General features: G+C 49.9%; 2 protein-coding genes across 2 annotated transcripts in view; both read right to left on the bottom strand.

The window, feature by feature from the left end:
* Positions 1-1,469: 1,469 nt before the first annotated feature.
* On the bottom strand, positions 1,470-3,130 carry LOC142256050 (transcription factor HES-5-like). The gene is made up of 3 exons (XM_075327552.1): positions 2,967-3,130; positions 2,676-2,850; positions 1,470-2,360 (listed from the first exon to the last, which is right to left on the bottom strand). The coding sequence occupies exons 1-3, from the start codon at positions 3,021-3,023 to the stop codon at positions 2,137-2,139; spliced, it is 456 nt and encodes a 151-aa protein (XP_075183667.1). The 5' UTR covers positions 3,024-3,130; the 3' UTR covers positions 1,470-2,136.
* Positions 3,131-22,226: 19,096 nt separating this feature from the next.
* LOC142255993 (transcription factor HES-5-like) overlaps positions 22,227-24,609 on the bottom strand; it is a 2,509-nt gene continuing 126 nt past the window's right edge. The window contains exons 1-3 of the mRNA XM_075327466.1: positions 24,590-24,609; positions 24,299-24,473; positions 22,227-23,457 (exon numbers count right to left, since the gene is read on the bottom strand). The exon at positions 24,590-24,609 is cut by the window's right edge and continues 126 nt beyond it. Coding sequence (XP_075183581.1) covers positions 23,237-23,457; positions 24,299-24,473; positions 24,590-24,609 — 416 coding nt within the window. The 3' untranslated portion in view covers positions 22,227-23,236. The remainder of the gene's footprint in view (positions 23,458-24,298; positions 24,474-24,589) is intronic.

The following is a 24,609-nucleotide window of genomic DNA, read 5'->3' as shown; positions in this document are numbered from 1 at the left end:
GCACAATTCATAGAATTTAGGACATTCTGATAATTTATCAGATGGACATGATACAGCATAATATACAGAACACTCACCACTAACAATAGTGAACTCTAGGAGGCGCCGTACACAGTACATTTATATATTAAATCAAACAATACGCTGCACATATAGAAATCTATAGCATTTACAGACCTGAATGATACATAGTATCTACTGCATATATCAGGCCGGAGGTTTCACCTCCATTATTCTGCAATGCTTTGCACCGGAGGTCTGATATATACATACAATACGTCACTCTCTATAGAGCCTGTACACACTATATATAATCCGATACATGGTATCACTGGGAATATTCATAGAATGTGTCCATATAGGACCAGGACTGTTCTTCATAGAAGACAACTACTCATATATGGACCAGAACTGAGTCCATACAGGAGAGCTGCAGACGCCAGCAGAAAATATAATGAAAATCACAGAGTAATTACACCATGTTCAGAATGAACTTCACCTCCCATCACATGAAGGGACATCAGTAACTGGCAGAAGACGTCCCATCTCCAGCTCCCAGGTATACTGGGAATGCACAGCTCCCAGCTCTCAGGTATACTGGGGGTGCACAGCTCCCAGCTCTCAGGTATACTGAGAATGCACAGCTCCCAGCTCTCAGGTATACTGGGGGTGCACAGCTCCCAGCTCTCAGGAATACTGGGAATACACAGCTCCCAGCTCTCAGGTATACTGGGGGTGCACAGCTCCCAGCTCTCAGGTATACTGGGGGTGCACAGCTCCCAGCTCTCAGGTATACTGGGGGTGCACAGCTCCCAGCTCTAAGGTATACTGGTCGACTACTGCAACATCCTCCTCTGTGGTCTCCCTGCTAACACGCTCGCCCCTCTCCAGTCCATCCTTAATGCTGCTGCCCGACTGATCCACCTCTCTCCTCAATACCACCCCGCTTCTCCTCTCTGCAAGACCCTCCACTGGCTCCCAATCGTCTATCGTATCCAATTCAAACTACTAACCCTGACCTACAAAGCTATCCATAATCTGTCTCCTCCATATATCTCTGAACTAATCTCTCGCTACACTCCAAAACGTAACCTCCGGTCCTCCCAAGATCTCCTTCTCTCCTCCTCTCTCATTCGCTCCTCATGCAACCGACTCCAAGACTTCTCCCGAGCATCCCCAGTCTCCTGGAACTCACTGCCTCAACACGTCAGACTATCTACTACACTTGCAAACTTCAAACGGACTCTGAAAACTCATCTGTTCAGAAATGCCTATAATCTACAATGACGCCACTGCCCCACCACCGTGCGGAGCTGCCGCCCCACCACCGTGCGGAGCTGCCGCCCCACCACCGTGCGGAGCTGCCGCCCCACCACCGTGCGGAGCTGCCGCCCCACCACCGTGCGGAGCTGCCGCCCCACCACCGTGCGGAGCTGCCGCCCCACCTACACCCCACCTACTGTCTCCTCCCCAAAATCCTTTAGGATGTAAGCCCGCAAGGGCAGGGCCCTCTTCCCTCTGTACCAGTCTGTCTATTGTAACTTGTATATGTATTCTGTATGTAACCCCCTCATGTACAGCACCATGGAATCAATGGTGCTCTATAAATAAACAATAATAATAATAATAATAATACTGGGAATGCACAGCTCCCAGCTTTCAGGTATACTGGGGGTGCACAGCTCCCAGCTCTCAGGTATACTGGGGGTGCACAGCTCCCAGTTCTCAGGTATACTGGGGATACACAGCTCCCAGCTCTCAGGAATACTGGGGGTGCACAGCTCCCAGCTCTCAGGTATACTGGGGGTGCACAGCTCCCAGCTCTCAGGTATACTGGGGGTGCACAGCTCCCAGCTCTCAGGTATACTGGGGATACACAGCTCCCAGCTCTCAGGTATACTGGGGGTGCACAGCTCCCAGCTCTCAGGTATACTGGGGGTGCACAGCTGAGAACTCTCAGGTATACTGGGGATACACAGCTTCCAGCTCTAAGGTATACTGGGAATACACAGCTCCCAGCTCTCAGGTACACTGGGGGTACACAGCTTTCAGGTATACTGGAGGCACACAGCTCAGTTCTCGGTATACTGGGGGTGCACAGCTTTCCGGTCTCAGTCCATATATCAGATACAGTCTCTACCAGGGTCTCCACAAGGCTTTGCTGCTGTCTCGGGGGCTGTGTTTGCTGGGGGTCTGGTAGATGGGAGATACAGGAGGAGATATAATTCTAGTCGGAGCCCCAGGGAGGTTCTGCAGCAGCTGGATCTGGAGCTCGCTGTGTTTGTGCTGGGACAGGAAGGTGATGGAGTCCTGGACGCAGGTGGAGAAGCCTTCTTCTCTGTGGCTGGAGGCTGCGACATCTAGAAATGAAAGACAAACATGTCAGTGACAGCGTCCATCACCTGCCGTAATCTGCTCTCAGTAAGGCTTCGTTCACACAAATGTATTTTCGGTCTCAGTGCTGTCTGTGGAAAAACTGACCTCACACTGACAGCACCAGGACCAAAGCTATTCAATATGGGACCAGACTCGCATGTTCATGTCTATGAGTCCACAAAACAATCAGATCCTGTACAGATCATCCGGATCGCACCAGATTTCTATATATACATTGCAGTTAATTGCATAACAATGATCTTCTAGTAAAGGGGTTTCTGAGGAGCGGGGACACTTACTTCTCTCCGCCATGTGCCGCTGCAGGGAGGTGACCGTCATCTCCAGGATATCGGCTTTCTCCGGTTTGGAGGGGAGCTGGTGTCTGTGAAACTCCTTCTCCAGTAAGACGCGGAGCTGCTCAATGCTGCTGTTAATCCGATCTCTCCTCATCTTCTCAATCACCGGCTTCCTCAGCTGCAGAGAAGAAGAACCCCTCATTATTACACTGCGCAGTGCTGTCACCATCAGTCCTGTGCCTATAAGCCTCTATGTGGGGATATGGGGGGCTGCGGTCACTAGTGGGGTCTTACCTTTCTGAGGCCGCTGTCAGCCGGAGGGTCCGGGGTCCTCATATTACAGGGGGCCATGGTGCAGTCTGTAGCCTTGTGCTGTGTGAGGCCGGAGCTGTGTGACTACTAGTGAGCGGCCGCCCTCTATATACCGCTCTCCCCGCATAATGATGTGTGGAGAGCGGACTTACAAGAGGTTCCCACACTCCTCCTCCAATCCCACAGCAGCGGGGACAATGGACGTGTGTCCATCTGCTCCAATACAGGGATAATGGGGGCTGCGGGGGGAATGTGGCTGCAGTGTGGGAACCCCCGGCCACAAGACGCGACCTGCAGAATGACAGATTGTGCCGACACCTTCACTATTGATCCATTTCTATCTTTCCGAGGAGATAATTGTTACTAACAGAAAATATGAGAATCCCAGGAGAAATAATAACATGACAATATTAGGGACATTTTCTCTCACAACTAAAATGATTACCTCTAATAGTAATCAGGCTTGGACTGGCCACTGGGGGACAGGGGAATCCTCCGGTGGGCCCCTGTGCTGCAATGAGCCACGTACCCCCAATATGAGCAGTATTTGGCCTCATTACATTATTCACTGTGTACAAAAATAAGCAGCATCTCATCATTCGCTCAACAAATTACCCAGTGCATTACATAGAAGGACAGATACATGTGTGAATGAGGCTAATGTAATATTTGCATGTAGCTGAACAGTGGGTCTCCAAAGTCAGTGTTACTGGTGGGTCTGTAGCAGCTCAGCCCGACACTGGTAGTAATAATCATATCATGGTATTAAACACATTCAATGCTGCAGGATTATGATTATTATGCTCTTAGTACACTCCTTAGCTGTAATAGAAGCTCTTAATACACACCTCAGCTGCTGCAGAACTTCATAATACACATCTTAGCTGCTGCAGAACTTAGTAATGCACATCACCACTGATGCAGCACATCATAATACACATTGCAGCTGATGCAGCACATCATAATACAGAACATCATAGATATCCATCTCAGTTGATGTTGAATTTTATAATACACATCTCAGCTGCTGCAGAACAGCATAATACACATCTCAGCTGCTGCAGAACAGCTTAATACACATCTCAGCAGCTGCAAACCACCGTTGATGCAGTACATCATAATACACATCCCAGTTGATGCAAAATATCATAATACACATCTCAGCTGCTGCAGAACATCCTAGAGACACACCTTATTTGATGCAGAACATCCGAGACACACATCTTACCTGATGCAGAACATCATAGATATACATCTCAGCTGCTGAAGAACATCGTCGATACACATCATATCTGATGCAGAACATCCTAGATATACATCTCAACTGATGCAGAATATAATACACATCTCTGCTGCTACAGAACATCCTAGATATACATCTCACCTGATGCAGAGCAGCATAATACACACTTCAGCTACAATAGAACATGGGAATGGATACCTCAGCTGCTGCAGAACCTCCGAACACTAAACTCAGCTGCCATAGAACATCATAACAGGTGCCTCAGCTGCTGCAGAACCTCATAATAAAAACCTCAACCACTGCAGAACTTCATGATACAAATCTCAAATGCTTTAAAAAATATTTAAATTATACATTTAAATATGTCTGAATTCACACACACTGCTCCATCCACTGTAGTTTAAAGAAATTGAAAATTTGCCAAAATATTTTCTTTACTGATTTTTTACTTAGTGACAGATCTTTGGTAGTGAATATTTGAAGACTTGATTTACATGTGATATCTGGTGTGCTGGGGATGTGGGTCCTGGCTCTGGTCTCTGAGGACAGAGGATGTGGAGGAGCGATAAGAGACATCAGACATCCCAGTGACACCTCATTATCCCCAGCATCACATAGCATGATGTATCGTAGAGTGAGGGACCGGAGATAACATTATACGTATCTGCATTATAGGAAAACCAGTTATGTTATAGAAAATAATCCTATGAAAATCAGTGAGATCTTATCTCCAGGTAATGAGAAGCTTCATGCATCTTAATGATCCATTTGAATAAATGTATTTCTTGCCATGTAGTAACTGTCAGCTCCATCTCCCCCATTTATTTATTTATTTATTATGTTTGCTTAAATAGCACTATCATACTTTGCCCACCTTATATTGTAATCACTGTCCCCATTGGGGCTCATAATCTAAATTCCCCATAAACATTTATGCTTCTCTTGACACTTCCTTACAATATGCCAGGGATAAGCAGCTGCTGCAGATAATGGGCGCCGTTTATCAAAAATTAAACAATGATATTAGACAGGCTTGAACCTAATCTCATCTAAAATGTTGGTCATTACCACAATTCATTGATCCAGCAAAGGAACAGTAGACTATTATGTAATACTAGAAGGTGGCCCGATTCTAAGGCATCGGGTATTCTAGAGTTTATTGTGTAGTTAATGTATGATTTTTGTAGTATATATATATATGTTGTTGTGTGTAGTTGCCAAGTGTTTGTGTAGAGCGCTGTAAATGTTCTGGGTGTTGTCTGGGTGTGAGAGCGGTGTTGTTTGTGTGTTGCATTGCTTGTGGAGCGCTGTGTGTCTGCAGTGTTGTGTGTGGTGCTGTGTGTGTTGCGCGGTTTGTGTGTGTGTGTGTGTTTTGGGGGGAGGTATGTTTTGTGCAGTGTGTGTGTTGGAGTAGTAGTCCTGGGGGGAGAGGAGGATAATAGGAGGAGTAGTCCTGGGGGGAGAGGATGATAATAGGAGGAGTAGTCCTGGGGGGAGAGGAGTATAATAGGAGGAGTAGTCCTGGGGGGAGGAGTATAATAGGAGGAGTAGTCCTGGGGGGAGAAGAGTCTAATAGGAGTAGTCCTGGGGAGAGAGGAGGATAATAGGAGGAGTAGTCCTGGGGGGAGGTGTCTAATAGGTGGAGCGGGGGGTGTGGCCGAGCAGGCACAGTGTGCTGGAGTCTTGGCCGAGCGGGCACGGTGTGCGGGGGGTGTGGCCAATGCGTGCGGAGGGCGTGGCCGAGCTGAGCGACCAATGCGACGGTTGTCACTGTAATTATATATATAAATGGGGTTAAAGAGTGTCAGCCCATATGAGAAGCTGCTAAGTCTTTGGCTTTATGATCTTTTTTGTTTCTATGGTAACAAATGTTGCATCACATGAAAGCCTTTTGTGTCTAATATATGTTTTCATAATTTTGAGTTTGTTGCTTATGGCAACAGTGTTCTACGCATGCGGGAAAACAAAATGGCGGAGTCTAACGCGATATTCACAGCAACTGAGAGCAGAGGAGGGATAAAATTATTGTTTCTGCAACGAAAGTCCACGAAGAATATTCATGGTGATATGGCGCAGACATTGGGGGATCAATGCCCTTCATATTCCACAGTGAAGAACTGGGTTGCGACTACTGAGAGTGTTTTTTGTTCCGGAGATCGTTGATGCTGTGCACAACCTCATACTGGGGAATCGAACTTTAGCTAAATCAATAGCAGACATCATGGGGATTCCTCGTGAACGTGTTTTTGTCATTATCCATGTACATTTGGACATTAGGAAGCAATCTGCAAAGTGGGTCCCCAAATGTTTGGCAACAGATCAGAGAAGCATGCAAGTGAAAACTTCCCGGTCCATTTGTCAGTGTTTCCAGACTGATAAGCATTTCATTGTATTGACTGGTCACTATGGATGAGACCTGGATTTATTTGTATTCCCCTGAAAACAAGGAGCAGTCAAAAGAGTGGAGGCACAGTGGTTCTCCTCGTCCAAAGAGGTTCTGGGTGCAAAAATCAGCTACTAAGGTGATAGTGTCTGTGTTCTGGGATAAGTAGGGCGCGCTGCTAGTGGACTACCTTCAAAAGGGTTCCTCCATCAATGCAAGGTATTACCTTGAAATCTTGGACCAATTGAAGGCAGCTCTGAAGGCCAAAAGGCACGGCAAGCTGTCCAAAGGAATCTTGTTCCTGCAAGACAACACCTCCACTCACACTGCACACGTGACCACGGCAAAACTGGCAGAGCCGGGCTTCCAGCTGGTAGACCACCCACCTTATTCACTTAATCTAGCTCCCTCCAACTATCATCTGTTTCCAAACCTGAAGAAACACCTCAAGGGTACCAAATTTCATGCCATGGCTGCTACGGATGCCTGGTTTAAGGCACAACCGAAATCCTTCTTTTTGCTAGGCTTAGAGAACTTGAAGTGTTTTGACATCAGTGGAGAGTATGTGGAATAAATGTAAAGTTTCATCATCCTATCTCATTTTGTTCTGGGTAAAGCCAAAGACTTATCAGCAGCCCCTCGTATACTAGGAAGATACCCAGGATAAGGACTGGAAAGTTTCAACTTCAATTGCATCTCAGTTGTTTCATTTTAAATAAAAAATAGTGACATACAGAGCCCAAATCACAAAGATTTGGTACCTCTTCAAATATTTCTGGACCTAACTGTATATTACACAGATGATACTACCAGCAATAATAGAATCACTGATTTAACGTACATACAGCCAGGGCCGTATTTGCCACTAGGCACCCGTGGTCCCGTGCCTAGGGCGGCACGTTGCGGGGGGCGGCACTTTCTGGCAGCAAAAAAAAAAAAAAAATATATAAATTTTTTTATTTTTTTTTTTTTTACATCCCCGCCCCCCGTCCCTCCCTCCGTTACACTCGGCTGTGTTCCGGGGGGGGGTTGGGAGGGAGAACAGGCGCACTTCTGCTGTCTATTTAAATACATGGCGGGCGCCAGGCATAGTGAGCTGACTAACCCCGGAAGTTCCATGGCCTGCACTTCCGGGGTCAGAGGCGCGCGGGCGCGACAGTCAGCTCACTGCCCCATGCTGCAGCGTCCAATCCTGCAGATGACACACGCCGCGGAGGAGGACGCGTCTGCAGCTGGAACAAGCCAGAAGAGGAGCCAGCCAGAGCAGGGCGGCGGGCACCGGAACAGGTAAGGCAGAGGCAGAGCCTAGAATGTATGGGCTCCTTACAGGTTAGTTGCTGATCGTTGCAAATTGCGATGCCTCTTTTTGTCCACTGTAATCATGCAAGGGGAGGCTGGGGGGAGAGAGGCTGAGGCTGGGGGAGGCTGGGAAGAGAGAGAGGCTGGGGGGAGGCTGGGAAGAGAGGGAGGCTGGGAAGAGAGAGAGAGGCTGAGGCTGGGAAGAGAGAGGCTGGGAAGAGAGAGGCTGAGGGGAGGCTGGGAAGAGAGAGAGGCTGAGGCTGGGAAGAGAGAGAGACTGAGACTGGGGGGAGGCTGGGAAGAGAGAGGCTGAGGCTGGGGGGAGGCTGGGAAGAGAGAGAGGCTGAGGCTGGAGGGAGGCTGGGAAGAGAGAGAGGCTGGGAAGAGAAAGAGGCTGAGGCTGGGGGGAGTCTGGGAAGAGAGGGAGGCTGAGGCTGGGGGGAGAGAGGTTGAGGCTGGGGGGGAGGCTGGGGGGAGAGAGAGGCTAAGGCTGGGGGGAGAGAGAGGCTAAGGCTGGGGGGAGTGAGAGGCTGAGGCTGGGGGGAGAGAGAGGCTGAAGCTGGGGGGGAGGCTGGGAGAAGAGAGGCTGATTCTGGGGAGGCTGGGAGGGGGAGGCTGATGCTGAGGGAGGCTGATGCTGGGGGAGGCTGGGAGGGGGAGGGGGAGGCTTGGAGGAGGGAAGCTGATGCTGAGGGAGACTTGGAGGAGGGAGGCTGAGGGAGGAGGGAGGCTGAGGCTGGGGGAGGAGGGAGGCTGAGGCTGGGGGAGGAGGGAGGCTGAGGCTTGGGGAGGCTGATGCTGGGGGAGGCTGGGAGGAGAGAGGCTGATGCTGGGGGAGGCTGGGAGGGTGAGGCTTGGAGGAGGGAAGCTGATGCTGAGGGAGGCTTGGAGGAGGGAGGCTGATGCTGAGGGAGGAGGGAGGCTGATGCTGGGGGAGGCTGGGAGGAGAGAGGCTGATGCTGGGGGAAGCTGGGAGGGTGAGACTTGGAGGAGGGAAGCTGATGCTGAGGGAGGCTTGGAGGAGGGAGGCTGATGCTGAGGGAGGAGGGAGGCTGATGCTGGGGGAGGCTGGGAGCAGGAAGGCTGATGCTGGGGGAGGCTGGGAGGAGGGAGGCTGAGGCTGGGGGAGGCTGGGAGGAGGGAGGCTGAGGCTGTAGGAGGCTGGGAGGAGGGAGGCTGAGGCTGGGGGAGGCTGGGAGGAGGGAGGCTGATGCTGGGAGCAGGGAGGCTGATGCTGGGGGAGGCTGGGAGGAGAGAGGCTGATGCTGGAGGAGGCTCATGCTGGGGGAGGCTGGGAGGAGAGAGGCTGATGCTGGAGGAGGCTCAAGCTGGGGGAGGCTGGGAGGAGAGAGGCTGATGCTGGAGGAGGCTCATGCTGGGGGAGGCTGGGAGGAGAGAGGCTGATGCTGGAGGAGGCTCATGCTGGGGGAGGCTGGGAGGAGAGAGGCTGATGCTGGAGGAGGCTGATGCCGAGGGAGGCTGGGGGGAGAGAGGCTGATGCTGGGGGAGGCTGGGGGGAGAGAGGCTGATGCTGGGGGAGAGGCTGCTGCTGGAGGCGGGGGGAGAGAGGCTGCTGCTGGGGGAATGGGAGAGAGGCGCCAATGCTAGAGACAGAGGACAAGGGTTGAGGGATAGAGCAATGACAATATCGATGGGGGGGAGTGTAAGGACTCAGAATAAGAGGGGGGCAGCATTGGGAGCTCATTATGGAGAAGGGGCAGCATGTGTGGGCTCAGTATGGAGTGGAACAATGTAGGGGGAGTCAATATCAAGAGTGGGGTAGTGTGTGTGTGTGTGTGTGTGTGTGTGTGTGTGTGGGTCTCAGCATAAGCGCTAGTGTGGTGGTCTTAGTATGATGAATGGGGCAGCATGGAGGTGTCATTATGGAAAAGAGGAAGGCAGCATTAGGAGCTCATGGAGAGGGGCAGCATGCACGGGACACTGTGAGGAGGGGGCAGCATGCACGGGACACTGTGAGGAGGGGGCAGCATGCACGGGACATTGTGAGGAGGGGGCAGCATGCATGGGACACTGTGAGGAGGGGGCAGCATGCATGGGACACTGTGAGGAGGGGGTAGCATGCATGGGACACTGAGGAGGGGGCAGCATGCATGGGACACTGTGAGGAGGGGGCAGCATGCATGGGACACTGAGGAGGGGGCAGCATGCATGGGACACTGTGAGGAGGGGGCAGCATGCATGAGACACTGTGAGGAGGGGGCAGCATGCATGGGACACTGTGAGGAGGGGGCAGCATGCATGGGACACTGTGAGGAGGGGGCAGCATGAATGGGACACTGTGAGGAGGGGGCAGCATGCATGGGACACTGTGAGGAGGGGGCAGCATGCATGGGACACTGTGAGGAGGGGGCAGCATGCATGGGACACTGTGAGGAGGGGGCAGCATGCTTGGGACACTGTGAGGAGGGGGCAGCATGCATGGGACACTGTGAGGAGGGGGCAGCATGCGTGGGACACTGTGAGGAGGGGGCAGAATGCATGGGACACTGTGAGGAGGGGGCAGAATGCATGGGACACTGTGAGGAGGGGGCAGCATGCATGGGACACTGTGAGGAGGGGGCAGCATGCATGGGACACTGTGAGGAGGGGGCAGCATGCATGGGACACTGTGAGGAGGGGGCAGCATGCATGGGACACTGTGAGGAGGGGGCAGCATGCATGGGACACTGTGAGGAGGGGGCAGCATGCATGGGACACTGTGAGGAGGGGGCAGCATGCATGGGACATTGTGAGGAGGGGGCAGCATGCATGGGACATTGTGAGGAGGGGGCAGCATGCATGGGACATTGTGAGGAGGGGGCAGCATGCATGGGACATTGTGAGGAGGGGGCAGCATGCATGGGACATTGTTAGGAGGGAGCAGCATGCATGAGACACTGTGAGGAGGGGGCAGCATGCATGGGACATTGTGAGGAGGGGGAAGCATGCATGGGACATTGTGAGGAGGGGGCAGCATGCATGGGACACTGTGAGGAGGGGGCAGCATGCATGGGACACTGTGAGGAGGGGGCAGCATGCATGGGACACTGTGAGGAGGGGGCAGCATGCATGGGACACTGTGAGGAGGGGGCAGCATGCATGGGACATTGTGAGGAGGGGGCAGCATGATGTGAGGACAATGTGCAGATCATATTTCATAATTGAGGAAGGTGTGGTGGGTATAATTTATAAGGGAGGGCAATGTGTAGTTTATTAGGGGCAGTGTGACAGTCACAGTATATAAGTGGGGATGGTGTGGTGGAAATATTTTATACCCATGCTATGTTTTGATGTGCCCGTGGTGATCCCCATTGAGGGGGGGGGTTAGTGCCCTTCGTTTCTCATTGATACTTTTTAGGCTATGTGCGCACGTTGCGCAAATACATGCAGTTACGCTGCGCTTTGTAGCGCAGCGTAACTGCATGCGTCCTGCGTCCCCTGCACAGTCTATGGAGATTGTGCAGGGGCCATGCGCACATGGCGCTTTAGAGCGCAGCGCTTCGGCTACTGCCGAAGCGCTGCGTAAAAAGAAGTGACATGTCACTTCTTTCCTGTGCTTTTCCGGCAGCTCCTGCTCTGTCTATGGCAGGAGCTGCAGGCAGAGCGCATGGAATCGGCGCTCACTACGGACATTTTCTGCAGCGATTAGAAGCGCACATGTGCTCTTCAGATCGCTGCAGAAATTTCTGCAGTGAACTGTACGCAATGTGCGCACATAGCCTTAAAGTGTTTTACAGAGTAGATCTGCCTTAAACAGATGTCGTGTGCGAAAACTCAGTTTTACGTTGTCAATAAGGGGCGCGACCACTTAAAGTGCCTAGGGCAGCACGAAGGCAAAATACAGCCCTGCATACAGCAGTCGCAATATCACCTGTATAATGTATATAGACTGCTGTATGTACAATATATAGCTGATACTTTGATGGAAGAATCACTTATGTCATATATATATATATATATAGACTACTGCATGTACGTTAAATAGCTGATACTGCGACTGCTGTATGTACATTACATAGGTGATACTGCCCGCAGTTACAGTATAAGCTAAATAATGTATATTCAGCCATCTATATACATTATATAGGTGATATTGTGACTGCTGTATCGCCGGCTCCACCGCAGCACCCTCATTCCCGGCCGCAGCCCTATATTCAGACCATTAGACGCACCCCCCACTTTCCCCCAACATTTGGGGGGAAAAAAGTGCGTCTTATGGTCTGAAAAATACGGTATATGTAAGGCAAAATTAAAAAGAGAAAAAAATGCCTAATCCATCTGGTAATAGCCGGATCATCTCTCCCCGTATTTCCCCATCATCTATGACTACAGTAGATGACATAGTAAAGGGGGAAATAAAACCACACCCTCCGGTAGTCACCGATAAATGTAAATGTAACATTTTACTACCTTATTTGAACATGTGGTGTGTGTGACAGGGTCAGACACATCCTGTTTAATTTATGAAGAATGGACTAAGAATGGACTCCAAAAAACCTCACAAAACCTACAATGCAAAAACTGTCAAAAATTAGAAGAAGGACTCCGATACAACCTGAATTAGACATAAAGAACGACCTCATACACATTCTGTTAAAATTGTTAAGTAGTGGGACTCCTAGACTCATAAAGCCTATGCACTAAAGGCAAGTTCTACCACAAAAATTTGAAGGAGGGAGTGCAATACACTCTGGAAGACATGTAGAGAAGCGCCTCAGAAAGTTTTTTTCTGAGGGCTATTGAGGCCCGCTATGTTCGATCGACTATGGAGCAGGACGAGCACAGTTGCCCATCACTAGTGTGATTTCATTAATCATTTCAACAGCTCAAAATTACTTGTTGATTGGCCACCAGTAATACATTTTATGCTAGGTTTACATGGCTACATGATTCTGGTGACATTTATATTGTGAGCCTCATTGCAAGATAGAATCTGATGATTTCTTATGGGGTGCAATGAAATTATAACTTACGATAACTGGGACATAAAGATACAAATGTTTCCAAATGTGTTGCATTTTCTGTTTTTCTTTATTACACAAAAAATAAAAGAGATGAGACAAAGTTATATTTACAATATTGTGGTTTTTATTACTGGCATATTTGCTATATTTATAAATTGGAGGTTCTTGGTGCAGATTTTCAATAAATTATGCAAGCCCATCTGCCAACGACAAGGCAAACTCATCAGATGGGACACTACACTAACAGACTAACCTATTTAATGTGTTTATATTATTCTTATTATCCTCATTAACCTTTCATTCCTTATTATTGCTATCATTACTCTAGCACTATGAGATCCCTAGAAGTAAAGTTGTTGATCCAGAAGAAGGCAAACATTGAGCCAATTTTTGTCACAGGAAAAAAATCCTTCTTAACCCCGGGAAAAGGCGATCAGTTCAAGAACCCTTGATCAAACCTGCTGATGCCTAATAATATATTATGTTATTATTATACTATTTTTAATAAAACTAAACTATTATCATTTAAATCACTATTTTAATATAATTGTATTAAAAAATATTAGTTCTATTTTTTTTAACATGTTCTTGATAATATTCTGATAATATTTAATATCTAATATTTTTACTATTTCTCTATTTACTATAAATTAGATCCCTATTCCTAAGGCTGTTGATCCAGAAGAAGGCAAAACCCCCTGGACACATTCAGACATTTAATGTCACAGGGGAAAAATTATCTCATAAAGTGCAATTTGCCTCATTGCGCTGATGAAGCTTGTGAGGGTAAAACCATAACTCTCAACTGTTCCGGATTTGAGGGCCCTCTCCCACAGTCCCGCTGTTCACTGCTCTTGTCCCAACTCTTCCCCTCATTGCAGTGAATAAATTAACTCAAATAAAGCAGTGCATAATTTAATTCTCCTCAGCTCTGGTGTCCATAGGTAGCAGCTCTAACATTATGCCACTGCATGTACTGAGATGTAAAGGATTTGGTAATCTTGACCGGTGTTTCAGGCAGAGAAGCTAGAAGCAAATTATTCAGCTATGTAGAGATATAGATAGATATATTCTGTATCTCTATGTATGTGAAGGAAAAAGTAAGATTCTTTTGTTCCTATAATACTACTATAAAGAAATGAGAAAAAAAATAAAAATATAAACTTATTTTCACCCCCCTTAGAATCAAGCCAGCAACTTTCAAACACATTGCAGCTCTCCTACCTGTGGAGTCACAGGGTCTGCTGACATCAGAGAGAGAGGATTTTATACAGATGAAGCTGCAGCCTCTGTCTCCACAGCAGATTACACAGGATATAGAGATCCAATATAAAGAGCAGCATCTCTGTATCCTGTATGCTAGAGGGAGAGTAAAAGAGATTTTTTCTTCTACTGAAATCTAAAATAAATAAAAAAAATATAATAATGTCATTGTTATTGCGCATTATTTAAAAATAATAAATATCGCAAATAACATGGACATATTTGGTGTCCCTGTAATTGTAATGACCTGAACAACACATCGATCAGACTATTTATGGGGACCGATAAATGGCGTAAAAAAAGGCACAATTAATAATTTTTCTCTATTAAAACCCATACAAACGTAATGCTGAGGCCACATTAGGCAATCGTAATAGCGTGCACACCACAAGTTGGGCTATTTGTCCTGTTGCCAAATAAATTTGGAGCCAATCAGATGCCTCCTTGATCGTCTTCCTGCCGAAAATGATGTCCAACGGAGCATACAGTGGCTTCATCTACATCAGTATAATCAATGCCACCATCAACGTCTACACCCACCCAAATGCTGTTATGAAGAGATCTGGACGTATGTGTACTGCCCCGTGCTCGGCCGCAGCTGAGCCGCTCGGATCCGGGCTCGTTCGGTGGGTGGCTCGAGCGTCTCCGGACCCGGGGGTCACGTCGCTCTGCAAGGGGTTGCTGGCGATCTCGATGGGGGTGGTGAGGTAGGTGTACGGCCGGAGCCATGTTTTGAGTTCATGACGCCACCCACGGGACGTGGTGAAGGTGTAGACACCACCGCTGCGATTACAGGGCACCCGGGGGAGATGGTCATGCAGCAAGATGTTAACCCCTCCGTGGGCAGGGATGGTGGCCCCGGGACCCGTTTGGGAAGTGTGTAGTGGATGGGCGGTGCAGGGCGGCGCGCAGCCGGATGGCACTGTTGTACTCACTATGACAGATACACCGAAGTCTCTGATAAACCAAAAAGGATGGTGGTCGGTGCCCGCAACTGGCTGCGTCTGGTCCCCCACCAGGTTGGTGGTCCCCGTCTTTCTCCTGCACCTCTTTTGTAGATGTTTGACTGCTTACGCTTCAGTGACGGGAGTCCGCTCCCCGGCGTGTATGTGTCGGGAGAGCCCGTTTTGCCCACAGGCGCTGGCCTGTGGGATCTCTCTGCCTGTGCGGTGGCTTTCTATCCCCCTCGGTGGGCTGTTGCCATCTTTCGGGTCTTGGGATGGGAAAGGACCTAAGGTCCAGACCTCAATCAGTAAATTCAACGTGGTCCAGTGGCTTCTGGACCTTGTTCTGGGTCTGAGTAGACTTCCTGGTGCTCCGGTTTCCAGTTGGTTGCCCAGTTCGGTATCGGCGGGCCACTACCTTGTCCCGGTCTCTTACAGTTCCACCAACCATCTTCCCGGCTCCTGCAGGCGGCAACCACCGTCTGCCTCCTGGCCACAGGGTATCCGGGCTACGACCCAGATCCCTGACAGACGTTTACTCCTTTGCGACTACTCCACTCTCCTTCCTAACCTCTTCTCCTCTGTTTTCCCGCCTCAGGCTAGCCGAACTCCTCGGTGGGCGTGGCCAACCGCCTGGCTCCGCCCCCTGGTGTGAACATCAAGACCTGAGAAGGGTGACTTAGGGTTAGGGTTTTTAGGTTGGCTGCTGTTACCTTTTTAGGGGGACGGGTGTAATGCAAGGGCCTACCTGTGACTACCTGGCTAGTCCAGGGTGTCACATATGCCTCAGCGGAGCCAGTAAATGAATACTGAAACACTTTGTCAACATAGCCTTAAATGGGCTTTACACATAGCGACATCGCTAGCGATGTTGCTGGTGAAAGCACCCGCCCCCGTCGGTTGTGCGTCACGGGCAAATCGCTGCCCATGGTGCACAACATCGCTTACACTCGTCACACTATACTTACCTGCCTAGCGACGTCGCTATGGCCAGCGAACCGTCTCCTTTCTAAGGGGAACTCACAGACTAATGGCAGAAAATGTAAACTGCCCAGGCCAAAAAGACTAATGCACTGCCAGGATGCAGCAAGACCTCCATTAAATGGAGACATCACAGGTGCAAAGGGATGTAACGGGGTGCCAGGGGTGCCTCGGGGGTTGTAGTCGTGGCCCCTTTGTATGCCAGGCTAACCCCCGGCTCCGCCGTCACTATTGGGACAGGGGATTGTTCTGTGGGGCAGAGTGTGGTGGAAGAGAGCACGCCGTCAGTCGCAGGAAGACTCTTCAGGCAGGGATCAGATAAACCAGACGACATCTTTATTGAACAGGGTTTCACAGACAGCTCAATGCACGGATTTTGTCGCGCACAGTCACAATTCCTGTCCGGGGAAATCTTTCCTTGTTGTCTCCTCTAGTGGGGATGTGCCCGGCTACTCCACTTCACCTAGGCTCCCACTCCGGCTATCACAGACTGGACCCACACTAACTCTGCTTCACCATTGAGGACACTTCTTCTCTCCTTCCCTTCGTTCTTCCTTTCCACTCAGCTCCACACTCTGCCCCTGGCTGTTCCTTCTCTCCCGTCCCGGAATCAACTGCCTCAGACTCACTGCTCTCTCTCTAACACACACTCTCTCTCCCCCTTCTACTGCCGGCTCCTCCTTTCTCCTACCCTGTCTCTATGGGGACAGCCGTCCCACCCGGCCACTAGGGGAACCCAGCTATACAGTGCAAAATACAATAAAACATCAACATAAAACATCAACAGCTTTGTCTACCCCAGCGGGGGTATCTTCAGGGGAAAACACTGCACCTCCTTGTAAGGGGTCTGCCCACCCCTTACATTCCTCCCCTCTTTCTGTCTAAGCCTCCCGGCAAGGCTCGAACCTGTAAAACACAATTTAGCAGCGAGACAAACTTGGAATAAAACTTTAAAACCTTCATAAACAAAGTCAACCACTGAGCGCACACGTTCTGCGCCCGGAGTCCCTCCTGGGAGCTCCCGGTCTTTGTAGGCAGTGTGCCCGGAGGCCGTTACAGCACTCCCGGTCTTGGCTGGTCTTCTGCCCGGAGGCTTTCACAGCACTCCCGGTCTTTGTAGGTAGGAGTACAAACAGTAAAGTCTCCGTTAACAACACAGAGGGAGCCCCTGGCTCAGTCCAGCATCAGGCTCCTTCCGGGCTCTGTAGCTTAAACATGGTTGCAAACTGTGGAACTTTTCCGGCTCTTTTAACAATGCCAGTACTCAACACAAACAGGTCCATTACCTCCGGTCATTATGGGTCACACGGGGTGGTAAGCGCGCTGCCATTCGGCCCGCTGAGCCCTCACATAATCGGAAAGGGACTGACCTGGCAAGCGGCGCAGCCTACGGAACGGTTCGTAGTTGACTGGTGGTTCTGGCGCCTCTGTCTCCGGTTTTGCCTCTTCAACCCCCGACGGGGGTGATGGGGTCGCTGAACGGGACGGCTGGGGACTACCCACGACGATCACCGGGTGGGTGACCATGCTCTGGTGGATCGCTAACACCGCCGGTGTCCCCTTTTCTGGGTCAGCACTCTGTCCTGTCATGACTTCTGGCGACACCGCCAGAGTGTTTCTCGGCCGGGAAGTCTCAGCCAGCACCGGTCTCTGTTGTGTACGTCTCCGGTACTGACACTCTTCCCATTCGATCTCTTGCTGCCACTGTGCGGCCTCTTGTGCCGTGGGCATCCGAGTCACTCCCACGGCAAATAGGCCCCGGCATCCCACCTCTCTCCGGAACTTCACCTTTTCTCCCAGGTACAGCGTATGAAGGCGTTGTGGTAAGCCCTCAATGTCCAGGTTAACCCGGTTGTAGAAGAAATGGTCACCGGTCTCTTCATCCTCAATGAATCCATAGCCCTCTGCCTGATTGAATTTGACCACGGTGCCAACGGTGCACTGCCGATCAAACTCGTCGCTAAGGGGACCGGCCATCATCTTGCGGGCCACGGTCTCGGCCAGTAACCTTTCCTGCACCGGGTCGGGTTCAGGTGGTGGGGACTTTCGCTGAGTCAGGGGCGTCGGCTTTACCGGCTCCCAAAAGAATCCCCACTCATCTTCTTCTAGCTCCCGGGCATGTTGCTCTTCCGGGGCCGGAACTGCTGTGTGGGTTGGAGGTCTCACCTCGACTGGCGTGAACACCTCCGGACACTGGAGTGGTGCCCCCAGGACTTTACTTCCCGTCCGTAGCTGCGCCTTATAGGTGGCCCGGACTTCAGTCGAAGTCTCACCGGTCGCGGCATCCCAGGAAGTGACCCACGTTACTTTTGTGGGCCGCTCCGGTCCTCCTGGCACGGCCGGTAAGTTAAGGGTAAGTCCTTCCGCGGCCGCAGTCTGCTTCGGGCGTCCTCTCCCCAGGCTGGTTGCTACCAGCGCACCCACTGCAGCATGCTGTTTTCTCGGGGTCTCCATCTCGCTCGGAGTCGGTGTCTGGGTTGGCGTTTCTTGCAATGGCGCCGGGACAGGTGGAGATGCTGGGGGAGGTGGAGGCGGGCCTTCTTTTCCCGCCCTTGGATACACTCCACCCCCAGTCTCGCACATCAAATCGACCCGGCCGAGGCGGCTCTTCTTTTTTCCTGTAACGCCACCCACTTCACATGTCTTCATCAGCATCCTGGGGCCAGCACCTCCCCTCTTTGAGTGTCGCACTCTGCACTTCTTTTTCTTCACCAGCAAGCCCCAGGCTTTTCTTTTGGCGCCAATTCTTCGCGCGCTCACTGTGTTCGTGAAGACGGCGGCCATCTTGCCGCCATCTTGTGCCCGGTCCAACGCCTTAGGCACCACTTGTTCTTCCCACCATGTAATCGGGACCCTTCGCCAATAATCCGGATCCTGCCGACTACGCCACATGTAACGGGGTGCCAGGGGTGCCTCGGGGGTTGTAGTCGTGGCCCCTTTGTATGCCAGGCTAACCCCCGGCTCCACCGTCACTATTGGGACAGGGGATTGTTCTGTGGGGCAGAGTGTGGTGGAAGAGAGCACGCCGTCAGTCGCAGGAAGACTCTTCAGGCAGGGATCAGATAAACCAGACGACATCTTTATTGAACAGGGTTTCACAGACAGCTCAATGCACGGATTTTGTCGCGCACAGTCACAATTCCTGTCCGGGGAAATCTTTCCTTGTTGTCTCCTCTAGTGGGGATGTGCCCGGCTACTCCACTTCACCTAGGCTCCCACTCCGGCTATCACAGACTGGACCCACACCAACTCTGCTTCACCATTGAGGACACTTCTTCTCTCCTTCCCTTCGTTCTTCCTTTCCACTCAGCTCCACACTCTGCCCCTGGCTGTTCCTTCTCCCCCGTCCCGGAATCAACTGCCTCAGACTCACTGCTCTCTCTAACACACACTCTCTCTCCCCCTTCTACTGCCGGCTCCTCCTTTCTCCTACCCTGTCTCTATGGGGACAGCCGTCCCACCCGGCCACTAGGGGAACCCAGCTATACAGTGCAAAATACAATAAAACATCAACATAAAACATCAACAGCTTTGTCTACCCCAGCGGGGGTATCTTCAGGGGAAAACACTGCACCTCCTTGTAAGGGGTCTGCCCACCCCTTACAGGGAGATGGTAGTAAAATTGCACACTTGTGGCTTGCATAGGTCACTGTTCCCACACACAGGCACATAGTATCTGGTATGCAGCCTATTCATTATGCCCATCACAATCGATGCAAGCGGGCTACGCCAGTACTATATATGTGCTCCATGCAGGGACAGTGAGTATAGTATGCAAGGCCTAACATAAAGAGGCCTGGCTGCATCCTGTATAAAATGTTCTGTGCAAAAGAATAAATAAATATATGAGGTATTTGCACCTGTGATGTCTCCATTTAATGGAGGTCTTGCTGCTTCCTGGCAGTGCATTAGTCTTTTTGACCTGGGCAGTTTACATCTTCTGCCATTAGTCTGTGAGTTTTTGCTTAACTCTTGGAGGTTTTTCTTCTTTTTGGTGTTTTTTTATGTATGTCTTTTCTAAGGAGAAGGTTCGTTCGGCGTCACAGCTGCGTCACTAAGCGGCCGACCAATATAAGCGGAGGGGCGGAGATGAGAGGCCGAACATCCCATCCACATCCTTCCTTCCTCATTGCGGGCGGCCGCAAGTATGGTGATGTTCCTCGTTCCTGCGGTGTCACACATAGCGATGTGTGCTGCCGCAGGAACGACGAACGACATCGTACCTGCTGCAGCAATGATATTCGGGATAGGAATGACTGGTCAACGATCAATGATTTGGTAAGTAATTTTGATCGTTAACGGTCGTTCCTGCGTGTCACACACAAGGACGTCGCTAACGAGGCCGGATGTGTGTCACGAATTCCGTGACCCCAACAACATCTCATTAGCGATGTCGTTGCGTGTAAAGCCCGCTTTATTCTTGACAGTGCATGTACACAAAACAGGCTGCCAATCACAGACTGTCATCAGCTAACCCCCAGCTGTCATGAAAACCCATCATGTGATAGAGGCACTGATGTGCGGGATTAGTGATGCTCTTCCTGTCAACGCGTGTTACATGCCGTTGTCAGAGATAACTGGTTAACAGTCACTGATGGATCTGGTTAACAGTCACTGATGGATCTGGCTGTTAGAGGCAATTGATGGCTGATTAAATCAGCTGTCAAGTGCAGGGAACAATGCGGGCTCGGTGTGTGAGCCCGCATCAAAGGCAGGGAGACAACTGATAATGTACATGTAGGTTATCGGCCGTGAAGGGGTTAGGAATACTCTGCAGAACGCGACAGAGTGGTAGATATGAAGTTATAGCTGTAGGGCTGCTAGCAGAAAAATAACAGTATTTTTCAGATTATAATGTAAGGTATATTGTATATTATGAGGGTTGCATCTTAAAATCCAAATATAGCTGACTGGGAGCTGGGGAATTGGCGCAGGGGACTGTCTGTGCTGGTGGCCAGCTGCCTCTCTGAGCGGGTGGCCGGGTGCCTCTCTGTGCAGGCGGCCAGCTAGCTGCCTTACTGTGCGGGCGGACGGCAGGCTGCCTCTCTGTGTGGGCGCCAGCTAGCTGCCTTACTGTGCGGGCGGACGGCAGGCTGCCTCTCTGTGTGGGCAGCCGGCTGGCTGTGCGGGATGCAGTGGCTGTGCCGGCAGTGGAAGCTGCGGTGGCTGTGCAGTGGGTGTCCTAGATGCTCTGGCTTCGTATGATGGCGCCCGGAGTCAGCGTGTGTGTAGATGGAGCTCTAGGCTGAGAGCTTCATCTTCGCAAGTGACACTCCGGGAACCATTTCTTTGAAGCCCTAAACAACGACAGAGTATCTGGAACACCGGCCTGCTCCACACAGCTTCTGCTGTCAGCACAAACCCACCGCTGCCAGCATAGACCCCACTGCTGCCAGCATAAACCCCACCAGCACCGCTCCTGTTTCCTGTGACTCCACCACACCGCTGCCCACCTCTGGTAAAACAACACTGAAGCATAAGCTGGACGACATTTTTTTTTTACCTTTTTTTTATCTCTAAATTTGGAGTTCATTTAATAATTCGGTGTATCTTATAAAATGAAAAATACAGTACTTTTTATTTCTTTTTTTCTAATTTTTTCTTCAGTAATGTTCTGATCCTCATTTTTACCACATTACCACTATTTAGACTGGATGTCTTATGCATATTCCCAGACAAACCACAAAATTAGCATATATCCTATTGTAGAGTAAATAGTAGCAGTACAGTTAAATAACATGGCGCACTTAGTTAACACTGTTTGATCAACAAGTATAAAAGACATCCCACTGCAACAAGGTGTGTCCATCGGGACGGTCCTACTCTAGTATTAAGACATCACCTTGCATCAGTGAAAATCCGTGTGAATAAGGGCAGCGAAGGATGGGGCTCGAACTGCAGCCACCTGTCCTGGGAGGCAACATAGATGCAGTGTCTAGCTTAAAATGAGGGTAAAGACTAGAGTACAAAAAAATATAGAAAAAAAAAACAAAGAATGAGCCACGCTGCTCTGATTCCTGTAAAGACAGAGCTGTCAATCATGAAGGAGAGGGGCGGAAATATATAAAGAACAGTTTTGAAAACGGAGACCCCAGTTAAAAATTATTTTGGTGCTGGATGTTGTTGGGATAACACCATTGTAACAACATCACAAAACTAAAGACATCTTGTATATAATAATTTATTTTATTGTTTTCAACTTATCTAAAAAAAATTGACAAGTGAACATTGTCTCCTGATAATAGAATACAGAGTATACAGATACGGGCAGTCATTGTATAATATAGACAAGATACATCACTGATGTAATATCTGCAAATATTGCACAATACACTGTATATTATACATAACATTCTAACATTTGATGCAAATATTGAATACCATATAGGCAACCATGGGACAGAAGCCATAATACATATCACATAATGCACAATTCATAGAATTTAGGACATTCTGATCATTTATCAGATGGACATGATACAATATAATATACAGAACACTCACCACTAATAATAGTGAACTCTACACAGTGCATTTATATATTAAATCAAACAATACGCCGTACATATAGAAACCTGTAGCATTTACAGAACTGAATGATACATAGTATCTACTGCATATATCAGGCCGGAGGTTTCACCTCCATTATTCTGCAATGCTTTGCACCGGAGGTCTGATATATACATACAATACGTCACTCTCTATAGAGCCAGTACACACTATATATAATCCGATACATTGTATCACTGGGAATATTCATAGAATGTGTCCATATAGGACCAGGACTGTTCTTCATAGAAGACAACTACTCATATATGGACCAGAACTGAGTCCATACAGGAGAGCTGCAGACGCCAGCAGAAAATATAATGAAAATCACAGAGTAATTACACCATGTTCAGAATGAACTTCACCTCCCATCACATGAAGGGACATCAGTAACTGACAGAAGACGTCTAATGTCGAGCTCCCAGGTATACTGGGAATACACAGCTCCTAGGTATATTGGGGGTACACAGCTCAGTTCTCAGGTATACTGGGGGTGCACAGCTCCCAGCTCTCAGGTATACTGGGAATACACAGCTCCTAGGTATATTGGGGGTACACAGCTCATTTCTCAGTTATACTGGGGATGCACAGTTCTCAGGTCTCAGTCCACATATTGGATACAGTCACTACCAGGGTCTCCATAAGGCTTTGCTGCTTTCTGGGGGGCTGTGTTTGCTGGGGGTCTGGTAGACGGGAGACACTGCCCTGTGTACCCCAGTGTGCGCCCCAGGGAGGTTCTGCAGCAGCTGGATCTGGAGCTCGCTGTGTTTGTGCTGGGACAGGAAGGTGATGGAGTCCTGGACGCAGGTGGAGAAGCCTTCTTCTCTCTGGCTGGAGCCTGTGACATCTAGAAATGAAAGACAAACATGTCAGTGACAGCGTTCATTACTTGCCGCAATCTGCTCTCTTTAAGGCTTCATTCACACAAATGTATTTTCGGTCTCAGTGCTGTCTGTGGAAAAAAAACTGACCCCACATTGACAGCACCAGGACCAAAGCTATTCAATATGGGACCAGACTCGCATGTTCAAGTCTATGGGCGGCTTTGCACGTTGCAACATCGCACGTGCGATGTCGGTGGGGTCAAAACAAAAGTGACGCACATCCGGCGGAACTTTCGACATCGTAGTGTGTAATTCCTAGATGATACGATTAACGAGCGCAAAAACGTACGATGTTGTTCCTCGTTCCTGTGGCAGCACACATCGCTGTGTGTGAAGCCGCAGGAGCGAGGAACATCACCTTACCTGCCTCCGGCGGCTAAACGGAAGGAAGAAGGTGGGCGGGATGTTTACATCCCGCTCATCTCCGCCCCTCCGCTTTGATTGGCCGCCTGCCATGTGACGTCGCTCTGACTTGTACGACCCGCCCCCTTAGGAAGGAGGCGGGACGCCGGCCAGAGCGACGTCGCAGGACAGGTGAGTGCATGTGAAGCTGGCGTAGCGATAATGTTCGCTACGCCAGGAATCACAAGATATCGCTGCTGCGACGGGGGGCGGGGACTATCGCGTGCGACATCACAGCATCGGCTTGCGATGTCGCAACGTGCAAAGCCCGCCTATGAGTCCACAAGACAATCAGATCCTGCACAGATCATCCGGATCGCACCAGATTTCTATATATACATTGCAGTTAATTACATAACAATTATCTTCTAGTAAAGGGGTGTGAGGAGCGGGGACACTTACTTCTCTCCGCCATGTGCCGCTGCAGGGAGGTGACCGTCATCTCCAGGATATCGGCTTTCTCCGGTTTGGAGGGGAGCTGGTGTCTGTGAAACTCCTTCTCCAGTAAGACGCGGAGCTGCTCAATGCTGCTGTTAATCCGATCTCTCCTCATCTTCTCAATCACCGGCTTCCTCAGCTGCAGAGAAGAAGAACCCCTCATTATTACACTGCGCAGTGCTGTCACCATCAGGCCTGTGCCTATAAGCCTCTATGTGGGGATATGGGGGGCTGCGGTCACTAGTGGGGTCTTACCTTTCTGAGGCCGCTGTCAG

Source organism: Anomaloglossus baeobatrachus, chromosome 11 (genome assembly GCF_048569485.1).
Source record: "Anomaloglossus baeobatrachus isolate aAnoBae1 chromosome 11, aAnoBae1.hap1, whole genome shotgun sequence".
In the NCBI taxonomy this organism is placed as follows: Eukaryota; Metazoa; Chordata; class Amphibia; order Anura; family Aromobatidae; genus Anomaloglossus; species Anomaloglossus baeobatrachus.
This window is presented reverse-complemented; position numbering and strand designations above follow the sequence as displayed.

What these genes read in the sequence shown, in the direction of transcription:
- LOC142256050 (XM_075327552.1), bottom strand. Translation starts at nt 3,023, where the DNA reads ATGGCCCCCTGTAATATGAGGACCCCGGACCCTCCGGCTGACAGCGGC. An exon ending in CTGACAGCGGCCTCAGAAAG is followed by an intron (nt 2,851 to 2,966) that starts GTAAGACCCCAC and finishes TCTTCTCTGCAG; the next exon opens with CTGAGGAAGCCGGTGATTGA. An exon ending in GCGGCACATGGCGGAGAGAA is followed by an intron (nt 2,361 to 2,675) that starts GTAAGTGTCCCC and finishes TTTCATTTCTAG; the next exon opens with ATGTCGCAGCCTCCAGCCAC.